The sequence below is a fragment of the Bactrocera dorsalis genome, chromosome 3 (genome assembly GCF_023373825.1).
Source record: "Bactrocera dorsalis isolate Fly_Bdor chromosome 3, ASM2337382v1, whole genome shotgun sequence".
Classification (NCBI taxonomy): domain Eukaryota; kingdom Metazoa; phylum Arthropoda; class Insecta; order Diptera; family Tephritidae; genus Bactrocera; species Bactrocera dorsalis.
In genome coordinates, this window is record NC_064305.1 from 22,440,757 (window position 1) to 22,457,596 (window position 16,840).

At 34.9% G+C, this 16,840-nt stretch overlaps 1 protein-coding gene across 1 annotated transcript; it reads left to right on the plus strand.

The window, feature by feature from the left end:
• The first annotated feature begins 5,329 nt into the window (after positions 1-5,329).
• On the plus strand, positions 5,330-7,883 carry LOC125777762 (uncharacterized). Its single transcript, XM_049453311.1, has 2 exons — positions 5,330-7,507; positions 7,578-7,883. Exon 1 carries the CDS (start codon positions 5,515-5,517, stop codon positions 7,198-7,200), a length of 1,686 nt encoding a protein of 561 aa, XP_049309268.1. The 5' UTR covers positions 5,330-5,514; the 3' UTR covers positions 7,201-7,507; positions 7,578-7,883.
• Positions 7,884-16,840: the final 8,957 nt, after the last annotated feature.

The following is a 16,840-nucleotide window of genomic DNA, read 5'->3' on the forward strand; positions in this document are numbered from 1 at the left end:
TTATTGATCCTATTTTCCTTCTCAAACTTTTTTATAATATCGAAGACAGTTGAATTAATTCTTTTCACAATCTCCGAAATATCTTTAATCGTTTTTCTTTCTTCCCATAACTGAATAATTAGCTTCAGAATTTCGATACAAGAATGAGCACGTGGGGGTGTCATATTGTTGTGTGGCTTACTCACAGATTTACCGGTAACTACTAATATGCTGAAAATAATATTCAGTGTTTATTCCAGTGGAATTCCACAACGATCAGAAGTATCGTTACTTGTAGACGGTTACTTCTTGTAATTTTCCGGTTAGTTGTGTGGAACAAATTTTATATGTTGCGAGCTATTTCTCTAAATTTTACGCAGTGAATAAATTTATTACTATTTTTAAGTTTCTAAAAAGAAAATAGAAGATTTTTCCTTTAATTTGATGTATCATATGTATCATTTTTAAAATGTTCACTATATGATTGGAGGGTGCCATCATTGGCAATGCACGCGTCCGGTTAGACGTGTGAGTCACTGTAGCTGTAGGAGATAGTGTAGAGGACGACATAACTTTGATGGAATTTGAACAATATTCCATCCTTGAAGAAAAAAGATTAGGTTTACGGTCTGAAAGTAACTGCGAAGGCTTTGCATTAGACAGCCGCGAACGATTTGCTCGATCCGCGCGTTATTATCGTTTGAAAATAAAAAGAGCTTCGGCCTTTTTTTCCAACCGTATTTAATGAAATGAATCTTAAGACTAACTAACTTTACATTCCTTATTAGTTTACATACTCCTTATTCTAATGCTAACTGTACTAACATTCTTAGTTAGTTCGCTTCTAATATTAGGCTTAACTGTATTATCATTCGACATTAGCTTATTTACTTATATATACTTATTTATATATATATGTATGTATATATTTATGTTTTTAGTTGAGTTGGCGTTAGCATACCCGAAATACGCTCACTCTCTTATTCCACAGCTAAGGCTAATGTGGAACCTAATTTTATGTTAGTGAGCTATTAAGCATTTACTATATACATACATAAGTATATATTATTACAAGGTGTTTAGGGTATAGGAATGTAACTCCTCCACCCTTTGATTTGAGATTCTCCTGGATCTCATTACAAAAATATATAATAATTTTATTAAATTTTAATTAATTCAATAGATAAAATAAGTTTTTTTTTGTTTTTTATAAATATGTAAATTGTAAACATTTTTAATTTGGAGTTGTTTTAAATATGATTTTAATAGCTTAGTATATCTATGTATAGTGCTTAAACAAAAGAAACGTTGTTTTATATTAATATTAATATAAATTATGATAGGTAATTATTGTTTTATATTTTTACAATTTTATTTCCAACAATGGTAAGTACATATTTATTAAAATTGAGACGATCGATGGGAATATAGGTTATATACATATAACCGGAGTTTAAAAAAAATTTATATTTTGTTTTTTTTATTATCTTCTTTTTAAAAGATATATATTGTGCATTAAACTGAAGGGGATAGATTTTTGTTTTAAAATGGGTTAATTGTCGTTAAAGTTTCTGTTGTCATTTGCAAACTTAAAAGGACGTTTAATGTTTGTTGTATGTACGTTTTCTAGATTTCTTTTAATAAATTTTGGTTCTTCTTTGTGTCTAACGCTTTTGTAATTTCGAATGAAACCTTCTCTCCTTGTTTCTAGGTAATTTTCCTTTTTTGTATTATGTTTAGAAATGATCTTCAATTTTGCTTCTTCTAACCGATTTTTAATTATGCTATGATTAATTTTGTTGTTTTGAACATCTAAAGGTGTAGCTTTTATTGTAGTATGAAATGAATTGTTATAAAGTTTTACAGCTTTACACATTTGAATAGTAATTGGAACTTTTTCTTCTAAATTTAGGGTTCTGATACGTTCGGTAAGAGTATTATTTATTCTTTCTACATCTGAATTTCCCGTATGACTATGTGGTTTAGTGGCATGAAATTCTATATTTTCTTTATTTAAAAATTCCCGGATTGGTTTTGAATTAAATTCATTATCGAAAACAAACTTTTTTATATGGCCTTTAATTGACAAAAATTCATTAATTTTATCTATGATTGTTTGACTATTTCTATCGGGTAAATGGAAAGAAATTACATGTTTTGAAAATTTATCGATAAATATTATAAATGACTGTTTACTGTTAACATAAGTATCTATATGAACAATTTCATTAACTGTATTTGGTGTTTCGGTAATTTGAAATTTAGCTTTGATCGGATTTCTATCATATTTTCCACCATTACATATGTCGCAATTATTTATTATTTCATGGATTTTAATTTTTAATTCTGGATGATATACTTTATGCTTCATTCCCTCATAAGTTGGAATAATGCCTGAATGTCCTACTTCGATTTTATGGAAAAACGATATTTGTCTCTTTAGTTCGTATTCATCTTCGATATCTTTGGCAAAGTTTGTACAATTTACAAAAGAAATATTTTGATTATTTGCGAAAGAATTTAAAAGTATTTGTTCCACTTCATTATGTTTTTCTTCATTAAGTTCAAAATATATAGCGATCTTACCTTTTTCAAAATGTTTATTTACAATATTAATAACGTTGTGAGAGTTAATATCTCTTATATCGATAAAAATGCGTTTGTTTTTGAAAATATTTTCTACTTCTTTTTCTTTTTCTTCGACTAAAATTAATTGCTGTTTGAAACGATTTACGACTGTATTGAGAATGTTAAAATGATTATAAAGATTTTCTTCATGAGAATGGCTAGTTTGGACTTCTATTGAAAGCATTGTTTGGCCTTGTTGTTCACCAGGGTTTAAATCTTTTATTTGCAACATTTTGTTAAGGGTCATTCCCAAATTTTCGGAATTCACCACGTTTATTTCATCGCTGTTAATTCGACTTAGAAAATGTGCTATTTTATTTTCTTTACCGGTTATATAATCGATTTTTGCATCGTACTCTCCTAATTGTACTAGCCAACGTTGTAGTCTTGGATTTATATCCTTACCAGAATTTTTCTTCTGTAGCCATTTAAGAGGTTGATGATCTGATCGATCTTTAGATCGAATTCTCTTCCATATAAGTAGGGTCTGTAGTATTTTACTGACCACACTATTGCTAATAGTTCCTTTTCGATGGTTGAGTAATTTTTCTCGTGAGTATTTAATGTGCGTGAAGCATATGAAATTGGGATCGTCTTGTGTAAGAACTGCACCAATAGCAAAGTTGCTAGCGTCTGTAATTAATTTAAATCTTTTTGTAAAAATTGGATACCTTAAAATGGGGGGATTTTTAATAATATTTTTTAAATTTTCGAAAGCGGTTATATAACTTGGGTTATTAATGTTAATTTTTGCATCTCTTTTCAGATATGCGACCATAGGATACGCTATTTTAGAATAGTCTTTTATAAATTTTCTATAGAACCCGGTAATGCCTAAGAAAGATTTTATTTGCTTTATTTTTTTCAGTATTTACATATGTATATGTTTTTTAACACTTTAATAATATTTCAATTCTTTATCTTTTTAATATTTTTCGCTTTTGTTTTATTTTAATTTTTTTCAATTTATATATGTATAGTTTTAGACACATGTGAAAATTACGTTTTTTTTTTCGAAAAAAAAAAAATTGATGAATAATGAGGTAGGTACTCGTAGCACGCTTCACTACTTTATGTTGAAAGTTGGTTTTAATTTTGTTACCATGTGAAAATTTTTTTTTTGTTTAAACTGTGAATTCGTTTTATTGGTTCCGCAAAAATGTTTGGTTTCAACTTGTTTTTTTTTTCACAAAACGGTTGTAAAAATGTAGTTGCTTTTTTCGAAACCGTGCTTTATACTGTACTGTACTTTTTAAACAATTTTGTTTTATATTAAACCGTATTATTTTACTGTTTGTTTTTCCGAAACTGTGCCTTATATATACATATATGTATATATGTATATACCGCCAGTTCCGTTGTTACTGTTTTAACACGTGTTGCAAGCTGTAAATTTTAGTTTTGTCGGTACTGTACTTTTTACAGCAAACAATTTTGTTTTATATTAAACAGTATTATTGTACTGCTTTTTTTGAAACTGTGTTTTATATATATGTATACGGGTACTGTACTTTTTTTTGTGATACGTGACACTAGCACTTTTTAGCACGACTTGCAACTTTTTGTAAACTTTTATCGCTTTTAGCATTTATTTCACTTCTTTTTTCCTTTAAGGTTTTAGTGCTTTTTGTATAACGCTTTATTTTCACTAAACATTTTTCGTGTGATTTTTTATAAATTTGGGTTTGATTTTCACCAAAAAATTTTCTGAATTTTTCCCACTGTAGCTTTCGTTTTTTTTGTTTTTTGTTTTTTAGAAATTTGAGTTCGGTTTTCGCCAAAAAAAAAAATTCCTTTTTTTTTTGGTTTTTTCACTGTAGCTTTTGCTTTCTTTGTTTTTTTAGAAATTTGAGTTCGATTTTCACAAAAAAAAAAAAAATTTCTTTTTTTTTTGATTTTTCACTGTAGCTTTCGTTTTTTATAGATTTTTGTACTATTTTCACGCTCACTTTTTTTGTAAAATGTATACTTTAGTATTTATTTTAAAATTTTTGAACTATTTTTTTCGTTTTTTATAAAATTTCTTGCTATTTTCGCACTTTCCTTTTTTGTAAAATGTATATTTAACTATTTATTTTAAACTTTTTGCACTTTTGTTTCGTTTTTTATATATTTTAAGCTTTTTACACTATTTTTTCGTTTTTTATAGAATTTCTTGCTATTTTCGCACTTTCCTTTTTTTTGTAAAATGTATATTTAAGTATATATTTTAAACTTTTTCACTTTAATTAAACTTTTTTAAATATTTTCGGCAAAACGATTCGATTCCTTTGATCTTTTGATCAAAGTTTACCCGACTGCGCCAGTTATATCGTTTGAAAATAAAAAGAGCTTCGGCCTTTTTTTCCAACCGTATTTAATGAAATGAATCTTAAGACTAACTAACTTTACATTCCTTATTAGTTTACATACTCCTTATTCTAATGCTAACTGTACTAACATTCTTAGTTAGTTCGCTTCTAATATTAGGCTTAACTGTATTATCATTCGACATTAGCTTATTTACTTATATATACTTATTTATATATATATGTATGTATATATTTATGTTTTTAGTTGAGTTGGTGTTAGCATACCCGAAATACGCTCACTCTCTTATTCCACAGCTAAGGCTAATGTGGAACCTAATTTTATGTTAGTGAGCTATTAAGCATTTACTATATACATACATAAGTATATATTATTACAAGGTGTTTAGGGTATAGGAATGTAAACTCGCGCGTTATTATCAAAGTAATGCGCTGAAATTAAATAAAAAGGTCAAAGAGTTAGAGGGGGTTATTGAAGATTTAGAGAAAAAATATAAAGAACTACAAAAACGTGCAATAGTTGCGGATGAGAATTCCAGCCAAGATGCTATTACATTCGCTAGGATGATCGTCACGAAGCACACTTTTTTTAGTGACAATGAAAAGACATTGGCACAAAATGTTAATTATACATATGGCCACCAAAGCTTATAGTTTCATGCGTGACGATTTAGGCTTCTCTTTACCGAGCAAAAGTTCTCTTTTGAGATGGCGCCCCATTAGGTATGTTGTCCCTGGCTTCGATGCCAATGTCATATCGAATTTAGGCAAAATCGCCAAAAATATGTCCGTTTTAGAACGTAATTGCGTTCTTTTATTTGATGAAATCATCATAAAGTCCGACCTAACTTACAATAGAGTTAGGGATATTATTGATGGGTTTGTAGATCATGGGGAAGGCCATCGGGAAATGAAGATAGGGAATAAGTGTTGTTTTTTTATGGTAAAAGGGTTAAGTTCAAGTTGGAAATATGTGTTTTCATACTATATTTCCAAAGGTGGACTTCTTACTCAAAATTTATCTAAAATTTTGAATAAGAATATCGCAGCACTAAAGTCCATTGGACTTAATGTTAAGGCTTTAGTCTGCGATCAAGGGGCTTCGAATTCTTCCGTTTTCAAATCAGTGGGAATTACTGAAGAAACACCCTTTTACATGCACGAAGGTTCTAAAGTGTATTGCTTATTTGACTATTGCCATCTATTTAAGTCCATCCGTAATACGTTGCTGAAATATGATATTTCAACTCCTGATGGAATAGTCACTTTTAAAGTTATTAAAAAACTTTACTCAATTGACCAGAGCAATACCCATTTTAAAATCTGTCCAAAACTAACGGAGTCCCATGTTTACCCCAGCGTCTTTGAGAAAATGTCCGTCAAACGTGCCACACAAGTTTTTAGCAATTCGGTCGCGGCTGGCATTGAAATGGCTTACAGCCAAAATCTATTCGGCAGTGACGAATATTTAATAAAATGTATAAAGCCTACGCAGTTATTCGTCAAGAGGATGAATGATCTCTTTGACGATTTAGACTGCAAAATATTTGATTCCAAAAATCCGTTGAAACGTCCACTTCTTAGAAATGATTCCGGGAAGGTCCAACGCCTCCATGATCATATAGAATTTTTAAAATCAATTAGGTTACCGAATGATGTTCGGGTAAAGTGTATTGACGGTTTTCGCAATACAATTAGGGGGATGCTAATGTTGTCAGAAGAGCTATTTAAGGATCAAAGGGAATTAGATTTTATATTTCTAGGGAAATTAAATCAGGATGCGTTGGAGAACTTCTTTTATAGAGTCCGAGCGAGTCAGGGTATTAATACCCATCCGACTGCCCATGAAGTGCAGTATATTGTAGGTCGTCTAATATCTATGAAGATACTTAGGCAATATTTTGAAAGTAAGGGCGCAAATTGCGAGGATGATGACGATATTAATTTAGATTGGAATTTAGGCCCCGAAGATCGTCATCTAGATGTGCAGGGAAACGAACAGGAACCTGAGCAACTCGACCTGGAATCTTTTGTTATTCCAGACGAAAATTTCGTTGAAGAGGACGATGAAGCTGACGTCCAAATCAAGCGGTACTACACAGGCTATGGTATTTACCAGAAAATTCTGTGTAGAATTCATTGCGAAAAGTGCACAAAGGCAATGACAAAGACACAGAGCGACTTAACGCTCTATTCGGAGGCCCTCATCAAAGCGAAAAACTATAAGGATGACAGCGATTTAAGACTGGTGATAGGGTCTTCGAAGTGTGTCGACTGCAAATGATGTGGTACGTCAAGCTCTTCAACGAATATGCTCATCATTCCAATGTTCGTTGTCTAATGTTGTCCGCTATCCAACAAAAAACCGAAAAGGTTTTTCCTCAATGGTTTGATCCAGCCGATGAGTGTTTTGCCCACAAAATTAAATTGTTAGAGTATTTAGTAACAGTACTGCTCTTTAAAAATTCAAAATGGCTTGTGAAAGAAGAAGTACTTAGGGAACGACATCGGAAGCGCGATGAAAAAATAAAAAAAACTTAAAAAGAAGTTGCAAGTCAGAGCCGTTTGACTATCGAACATCTTACTTTTGGGTAAGTAATGAATTTGCAAAATAATAATATATTAACTTTATTAATATTTTGGATTTTATTCTATTTACAGGTTTTTTTTATTTTCAGTTTTTTCTTATATTTTCAGCTCTTCTTCTACTTTCAGTCTTTTTTATCTTTGCAGGTTTTCTTTTTTTTTTAACGTTGCAACTGAGCCTAGCTTTTTTAAACACTAATATAATCAAGATGGATTAAATTGTGTTTAAAAAAGCAGGTGAAATTAAATGACTTAATTTAATTATTAAGTCGTGTGAGAAATTTCCATTTTAAATGGAATATTTCGTAATTCAGTTTTACGTTAAATTTTATTTTTTTATTAATAATTAATTTAATTAAAATTGTTCGTTTTAAGTAAAAATATTTAATTATTTATTTAAATTAATTTAATTGAAATTTTGAAATTGTTAGTTTTAAGGAAAAATTTTTCAATAAAAATATTCACATTCATAAAAAAGCAAAAAAAAGGTGTCTTTATTTATAAAGTAAAAGCATTTTGGATTTCACTCAGTTTTTTGTTATGCAAACCCACAATTGAACATACATATATACATGCATATGTACAGTAACGTTGGCACGACAAAAAATAAACATACATACATACATATATTTGTTACAACAGAAGCATACACACTTTTACAAACACACAGCGCATATGAGCAGGCGCAAAATCAACAGAAGCATACACACTTTTACAAACACACAGCGCATATGAGCAAGCGCAAAATCAACAGAAGCATACACACTTTTACAAACACACAGCGCAAACACATAGGGCAAAGACTGAACGTACCCACTGACAGGTGTTCCCAACTATTCTCTGGCAGAGTTATGGCCTCTGAGAACAGTTTGGGATGTACACCAGAGAATCCTTTTCGGAGGACCTCAAAAATTTTGAGAACGCCTCCAAAAGGCAAACCGAAGGAACCCACCGCTGCTGGATCAGCAAAAATATGCGAAAATGCCGAAAAAGCAGGCAAAGGTGGCAAATTTGAGGAGCTTAACAATGGAGAAAATCCCAATATTTTCTGCAAACTGGGTAGGAAAATTAGAGAGCTCGAAGGCATGATGTCCGGTCAGAGACATATAAATCAAGCTATGCGTGATCTTGTAAGCTGTATCACAAGCTTGTATGATAATGCAGAAAAGCAAGAGAAGCCGTCGAAAAGAATCATGGTAGGGAAAGCGTCGCAGGTATCCCCTATTCAAAGTGAAAAAAAATGCTCCAAAGAGACCACGCGAGATATTGGGATATTTGCCACCAACGAAGAAGCCCAAAAACATGAGTCACAAAGTGCAAGCAACACACAGTGAGGTCACGGAATATATGCACAAAGACAGTTTGGGTGACAAGCCCGCAGTCGAAAAGTGGACAGACGTTGTTAGAAGGAAGAAACCGATCGAGAAGAGAATCAGATCGAAACCAGACGCTATAATCTTAACAAAAAAGGAGGGAGCGTCGTATGCGGATATTCTGAAAAAAATAAAATGCGACAGAGGCCTTGAAGAACTGGGCTCAAACGTGAGGTACATTAGAAAAATCCTCAAAGGAGACCTGCTAATCGAATTAAAAAATTAAGCAGAAAAGAGAGCCGACACGTTCGAAAGCGCCCTAGAAGGAGTTATTGGTGAGATGGCCGTAATACAGCCAAAAACTCATAATATTACCATTATGTGCAAAGACTTGGATGAGATAACCACCCCTGAAGAAATCTGTGAGGCATTACAAAAGGAGTGTGGGATCCAAAACCTGGGGAAGCAAAATATAAAAAATTTGCGGAAAACTCGAAGTGGCACACAAATAGCTCTTATTTGCCTACGAGCTGAGGATGCCAAAACTTTACTCAAGTGCGGCAAAGTAAAGATCGGGTGGTCTATATGCCGCCTCCGAGAATTTTCATCTATTACTCGTTGTTTTAGGTGCTTCCAACTAGGACATATAGCGCACAAATGTTGCAGCCCCATTGATAGGTCTTCCCTTTGTACACGTTGCGGAACCCCAGGTCACGTGGCAAAGACATGCACAAATTCCCCATGTTGTATGCTATGCAAAGGAGAGCACTCCGTTTTAAGTACGGTCTGTCCTAAATACGCAGATATGTTGAAGACAACGAAAAAATGAAGATATTGCAACTAAATCTGAACCATTGCGCTTCAGCACAAGACCTTCTAAAACAGACGGTGCTGGATGAAAACATAGATGTCGCCCTATTAAGCGAACAATACTCTCAACGTTCGGAAAGCACTTGGAGTAAAGATATAAATGGCAAGGCGGCAATATGGGCCTGCAAAGGTCAAGCCTTCACATCACGTTCCAACGAATCCCATAATGGCTTTACATGGGCGAATATAGAAGGAATTTATTTTGTAAGCTGTTATGCTCGTCCTAGCGCAACAATTAGCGAGTTTGAAGATTTTCTCCTGGAGTTATCTCTAGAAATCAGAAGCAAATCCCCAATAATAATAGCGGGAGATTTTAACGCATGGTCTACTGCTTGGGGTAGCAGAATTACTAATCATCGTGGTCGCCTCATTCTAGAATTTTTGAGTCAAACAAACCTTACAATTTTAAACAGTGGCACACAAAATACCTTTCAAAAGGGAAGTAAAGGTTCAATAATAGACTTAATGTTTGCTAACGACGCACTTAGCAGGCATACTAAGTGGAAGGTGTCAGATATGTACACAAATAGTGACCATATGGCTATAATTTAAGAAGTTTCGTTCTCACAAGAAACTGAACACAGTCCGAGAAACACCTCTCGAAGGCGAAGTTGGAGGCAAAAGGAATTTGATACTGACGTTTTTGAGAGCGTCTGGAGTGCGGCAAAGGCATCAGGCGAAGATCCCGCCCACTTAGTATCCGCTGTGCGTAAGGAGCTAGTTGCAGCATGCGATGCAACTATGCGCAGGACGAGATACAATATAAATAGGAAGCCGGTATACTGGTGGAACGACGAAATCGCCAAGCTGAGGAAGCTCTGTCACTCAGCTAGACGCCGCCACCAGCGTAACCAGGGAGGTGATAACGAAATCAGCCTCAGAGAATCATTTAAATATCAGAAAAAGCTCCTAAAGTCAGCCATTATCCGTAGTAAGAGATCCTGTTTCGAAAAGCTCTGTGAAGAAGCGAACATGGACCCCTGGGGAACGGCTTACAAAATTTGTATGTCGAAGTTTAAAAATAAATCTCAGCTACCCAAGAATGCATTATTTATGAAAAATGTTGTCGAAGCGTTATTCCCGACACATGCCCCCATTTCCTATATTAGACGAAACGAAGCTACGGAGCCACCCCTACTAGTCACAGAAGACGAATTATTGGCTATTGCAAAAAAGATCAAAAACTCCAAAGCGCCAGGAATAGATGGTATACCAAATAGAGCCCTTAAAGAAGCCATAACCCTGAGGCCCAGTTTATTTGTTAACATGTACAATGCGTGTATATTAGAAGAGGTATTCCCCGATCCGTGGAAGATACAGCGTCTGGTTCTACTCCCAAAGCCAAAAAAGCCACCAGAAGAACCTTCATCTTATCGACCTCTTTGCATGCTCGACACAATTGGAAAAGTGTACGAAAGCATTGTAAGAAACCGCTTGGAGTTAGAAATCCAAAAAGCCGGCGGATTATCAGAGAAACAATACGGCTTTATTAAAAAGAGGTCCACTATTGACGCACTAAGAGAAATAGTTGATACTGCAAAATGTGCAATAAGCGGAAAAAGATGGAAAGGTGGTCGGAAAAAATACTGCGCGCTAATAACCCTAGATGTGAAGAATGCGTTCAACTCCGCAAAGTGGGAAAATATAATAAAAGCACTACACGATATACACGCTCCTCAGTATCTGATAAATATTATAATGAGTTATTTTCAAAATAGGAGATTGTTATACGAGACGGACGAGGGAACTCAGAGCTACACTATCTCCAGTGGAGTACCGCAAGGTTCGGTTTTAGGCCCGCTGCTATGGAACCTGATGTACGACGGGGTGTTAAGAACACCGCAATCAAAAAATGTGAAAACAATCGCCTATGCGGATGACCTCATAGTGGTAGCTGTAGCTATACATGTGGTTGACCTCCGGATCACTTTCAATGACAGCATTAATGGTTTTCGCCGATTGTTTTCTGCCATGAGTATAGAGCTGGCTGAGCAGAAAACAGAAGTCCTGCTCATAAGCTCAAGGAAAATTAAGGAGAAAATATCGCTGATCATCGGAGAATGTGAGATTACTTCACAGCCGCAGTTGAAGTATCTCGGGGTAACATTGGACTCAAGGCTCAAGTTCAAAGAGCACCTGGAAAATGCGACAAGTAAGGCAAATAAAATATATAATGCGTTGTCTAGAATGATGGCAAATAAAGGCTGTGTGCGTTCCAGCCGACGATGTTTAATAGCTAAGGCAATAAGTTCAGTGATCCTATATGCGGCTCCAATATGGATACAGGCGCTAGAAACAAAGTCATATGCTAGACCAATTAACACAGTGCATAGGCTTTCAGCAATACGAGTGATAAGTGCTTTCCGAACCATTTCAAATGACGCTGCTGAGGTATTAGCCAGCATGGCACCGATTGACATCCAGGGAGACGAATTCGCGCGAATATATAACTTATCAGAGACGTCTATCACAGCAAAAAGAGAAGAGAGAATAAAAAGCATAGCAATGTGGCAGCAGTGGTGGCAAACTTCACGCAAAGGACGGTGGACCCCTACCGACTGATTTCAGACATACACTCGTGGATAGGTAGGAAACATGGAGACCTGGATTTCCACCTTACCCAAATACTCAGTGGGCATGGTTGCTTTAGAAGCTATCTATTCAAATATCGTCATGACTTTAGTCAATACTGTCCGACGTGTACAGAGTGTATAGAAAACTCTGAACACGTGTTCTTTCATTGCCCACGGTTTTCAAGTATAAGGGAAACCACCCTGGGAGGTAGCATCACGGTGGAAAATTTGACTGCATATACATACATATGTGCGAGTCCTCTGTAAAGTGGAAAGCTGTCAGCAGAGCGGCAAATCTAATTATCACAAAATTGAGACAGTTAAAACAGATTTGGTGTCAGTCAGTCCATACAATAAAGGAGACTAAAATGTATTCTTCTCTCCCATGAATTAATACTTTATCCAGTGGACCCGCGTGAGAGACATAAGATGGGAGTAGGTTAGATTTAGCTGATTAAAATCCCGCGCTCCGGCTTTCAATGCTTCCTCCTACTATAAAAAAGATAAAAAAAAAAAAAAAAAAAAAAAAAAACAGCGCATATGAGCAAGCGCAAAATCAACCCCTATTCGTGTACAACGTGGCACGCGCATGTCAATATGTCTTCTTTACATATTTGCATACATACATTCCATGACAAATACAGTCAATCCCGGTTGCGTGCCACAATCAAATATACAGATTTTTGTGGTTTGTTATAATTAACACATTGAGTGTCAAGGGGTTTTGACGAAACCTTCCCCGGGTGCCAAGCACATTTTTTGCTATAAGCTGGTGTAAAAGTAGAAAATAAGAAAATATTCAGTTCTGCGCCAATCCCGGATGATTTTGTGGTTTATTTTGGATTTTATAACGGTTTTTTTTTGTCGCACGTTTCCTTACGACATGGCACTGCACGACGGAATTGCAATCGTAAAAATCGACGTCATACGAAAATGTGCGACGCAATTTTTTTTGCTATTTCTTATTTTTTTCGTTTTACGCATTTTCCTTTACATTTACATGCCCCGATAATGGTATCCATAACAGATGGAGCACATAATCCTGCGGAGCCTTCAACTAGTCAAGGAGCGAGACGTAAAAGACGAGCAACAGAAAAGCCACTGGCTGTGGTAGAATATAATAAGGGGAAATCAGGCATTGATCTTTCCGACCAAATGGCTTCATACGAAAATACCCTTCGCAAAGGGTTAAAATGGTACCGAAAGCTGGGAATTGAACTTTTACTTGGACTTTCCGTGGTAAATACCTATACTGTGTATAAAGCAGCTACGAATAGAAACATTAATATACGGGCCTACTATACATATGTAGATCTCACATCCCCGCAGCCTATATCGCAATCAAATCATATTATCACAAAAAGAGTAGATGAAAATAATAAAACCATCCGACGTGCTTGTGTTTTATGCTACGCTGAAGCAAAAAGAAAATTTAGTCGAAAGGAAGCAAGAAAGAATATCAAAAGGACAACTTCGTACTGTCCGCAATGCCCCAACATCTCCCAATTGTGCATTGATTGCATTCCAAAATATACACATCTAAAAAATTAATGTAAAAAATCCATGTAATTGGAGTTATCATATCCTAATTTTAATTTTCCAATATCTTTTTTATACTTTTTTTTCCGAAATATCGAATGAATTCCAATAAATTTTCAAAATTAAAAAGAACCTCCGAATTTTTATTATAAAAACCGCTAAAATGAAGATATCTCTATGAAACTCGAACCAAAATTTAGGGCAAACATTAGGCTACTAGAAATACATTTAAAAAACCCTGTAGCGTCAACCAAAAACACATGACAATACCTAAGGCCAGACAATGCCTGTCGCACGAAAACGTGTAGCCATGGCACCCCAGGAAGTTTTTGGTGTCGCACGAAAACGTGTAGCCATGGCACTCAATGTGTTAAAAATATAATATGGTACATAAGCGACTGCGGATACTTAACCGAGTCGAGTTATGACAATAATTTCTATTATATTTCAAAAAACAAACCGTGAGATGCAGCAAGATATAATATAGGCTGTTAAAAATGATGAGGGAGGGATTTGATTTTCATTTAAGCGGAATACTACTTAACCGGGATTGACTGTACACATGAATCAGAAGAATATTGAATATTTTTGTTGAAAAATATTTAAAATTGAAAATCAACAAATAAACTATGTTGTCATTTTTATTATAATATATTTTTATACTTATTTTTGCGGGGTTGACACTTTTTCCTTCTCATACATTTCAGAAATATATTCAATTTATGATTTTTGGCTTTTGAAATCGTCGCGAAAAGACGCTTGTAGGCAAGGCATGCTCGGGGAGATGTAATGGCGTCTGCTTTTATGAATGAATCGAATATGCTTTTTGAAAGTACGTTTGCGTTCATGAATGAAAATTTTGTTGTTGTGTAATTTACTATAAATTTTGAAGTCGGCCATATTGGTTTCTGATGCTTTTTCAAACGATTGTTGTTTTTGTAGAACAATATTTGAATTTTTTACGGGCGACATATTTACATGTTGAAGCATATACATAAGTATGTATGATGTGATGTTTTTGCAGAACAACGTTTGTAGATTTTGTGGGTGACATACATACATATTTAGATGTGTACTCATATTCATTCATATGTTGGTAGGTTTGTGTATGCATTATACGGCAATGCAAATATGTATGTATGTTCATACACATTAAAGCGCGCTGATGATAGTATATTGATAAATGATAAATGATAAAATTTCTGAATGCATATACTTTTACATATGTATGTACATTCATATCAACACGTGCAAATATAAAAGCATACATATGTACATATTATATGTTGTAATAAACTTAATCTCTTTTAGTGACAATTTTAATGCAAAATATTAGGAAAGTACTTATATTACGTACAAAAAAATAAAAATATTAAATGTTCAAATTATCAATGATACATGCGAATATATGTATGTATGTACATGTATGTATACATACATACTTATGTAGGTGTTAAATGATGAAAGTATTTTCTAACATAAGAAATACTCAAAAAGTAGGTCTTATTTGCAGATTGTAAATAAATATTACTTTGAAATACCATACATACATATGTACATATGTAGTTTAACTAAAACGTTTGCAGTTTTGCATGCATTCCTAAAAATTTCAAAACGAAATTCATATCAATAAATAATAAAATAAAATAAAAAATTCAAAAACGGAATTCATATCAATAAATATGATTCCATATAAACGTAAATGCAAAGAGAATAACATGCGGCTGTACTATCAAAGCAAACTTCAGAGCATAATTTTCACTGAATGCTCAGCTCTATTCGCTCAGCACTGTTAACATTTCCCCTTCTCAGCCAAAAGTGGTGAAATCCACTAATAGGATTTTGTTAGCTTTTGACAATTCACACGCTGGTCCGCAATTGAACCTTCTCCAGAGAACGTATAATATAGATATTTTATTGATACATATGTGGCATATCAATAGTAGGAAGGTTTGGCAAAAATAGATGAAAATCGGGTCGATACTACTTCAACTTGCATACTCGCTCGAAATTCTCCTAACTCTTGACTTGGCAATAGAAGACAAACTTCATACAAATTTCCTTCCATAACTTGAAGTCTCTCTAACTCGAAGTTTTTTTGTGAATTATGGTGATTCGAGTTACGGAAGTTCAACTGAATATGTACATATGTATATAATTGCTAGAGGATGGAGTCATGTGTAGAAGTTCACGCATGTGAGGAAAGTTCTCTGATCGCCATTCACCTGGGAGTGGCCAGAAACGATTCTTTTACATATGACTCAAGCAGCTCACGACTTCCGGTCTTTGACCAAGTATCCTCTAGGTAGCCTAAGAATATCCGTTTGAAAGCGAGCTAAAGTGAGAAGGCGAAATATCCCCCACTTAGGGTTGTGCGCTGGGCTTGGGACCCGCCACGTAAAAAAACACCCCCAATGAAAAAGCAAACACAGCCTCGGATGAGAGACCCCCCTTTTGATGACGACCATGGCAAACGAAATAAGGACTATGATTTGAGGGCATGCACCTGGAATGTCCGGTCCCTTAATTGGGAAGGTGCCGCTGCCCAGCTGGTAGATGTCCTCGTAAAGATAAAGGCTGACATCACCGCCGTCCAAGAAATGCGATGGACGGGACAAGGACAGAGACGAGTAGGTCCTTGTGACATTTACTACAGTGGCCATATAAAGTGTGGGATTCTTGGTGAGAGAGAGACTCCATCGCCGAGTACTATCACTCACTCCGGTGAATGAACGTCTAGCCGCAATCCGCATCAAAGCGAGGTTCTTCAACATATCGCTGATTTGGCGCCCATACCCCGACGGAAGAGAAGGACGATGTGACCAAAGAAGCCTTTTATGAGTGCTTGGAGCGCACTTATGAGAGCTGTCCCCGCCACGATGTCAAAATCGTGCTTGGCGACTTCAACGCCAAGGTGGGCAAAGAAGGTATTTTTAGCACTACGGTCGGTAAATTCAGCCTCCACGAGGAAACATCCCCAAATGGGTTGAGGCTGATCGACTTCGCCGGGGCCCGAAATATGGTTGTCTCTAGTACTAGATTC

Bases quoted from the DNA above. Each gene is read 5' to 3' on its own strand.
- LOC125777762 (XM_049453311.1), top strand. From the start codon at position 5,515: ATGAAAAGACATTGGCACAAAATGTTAATTATACATATGGCCACCAAA.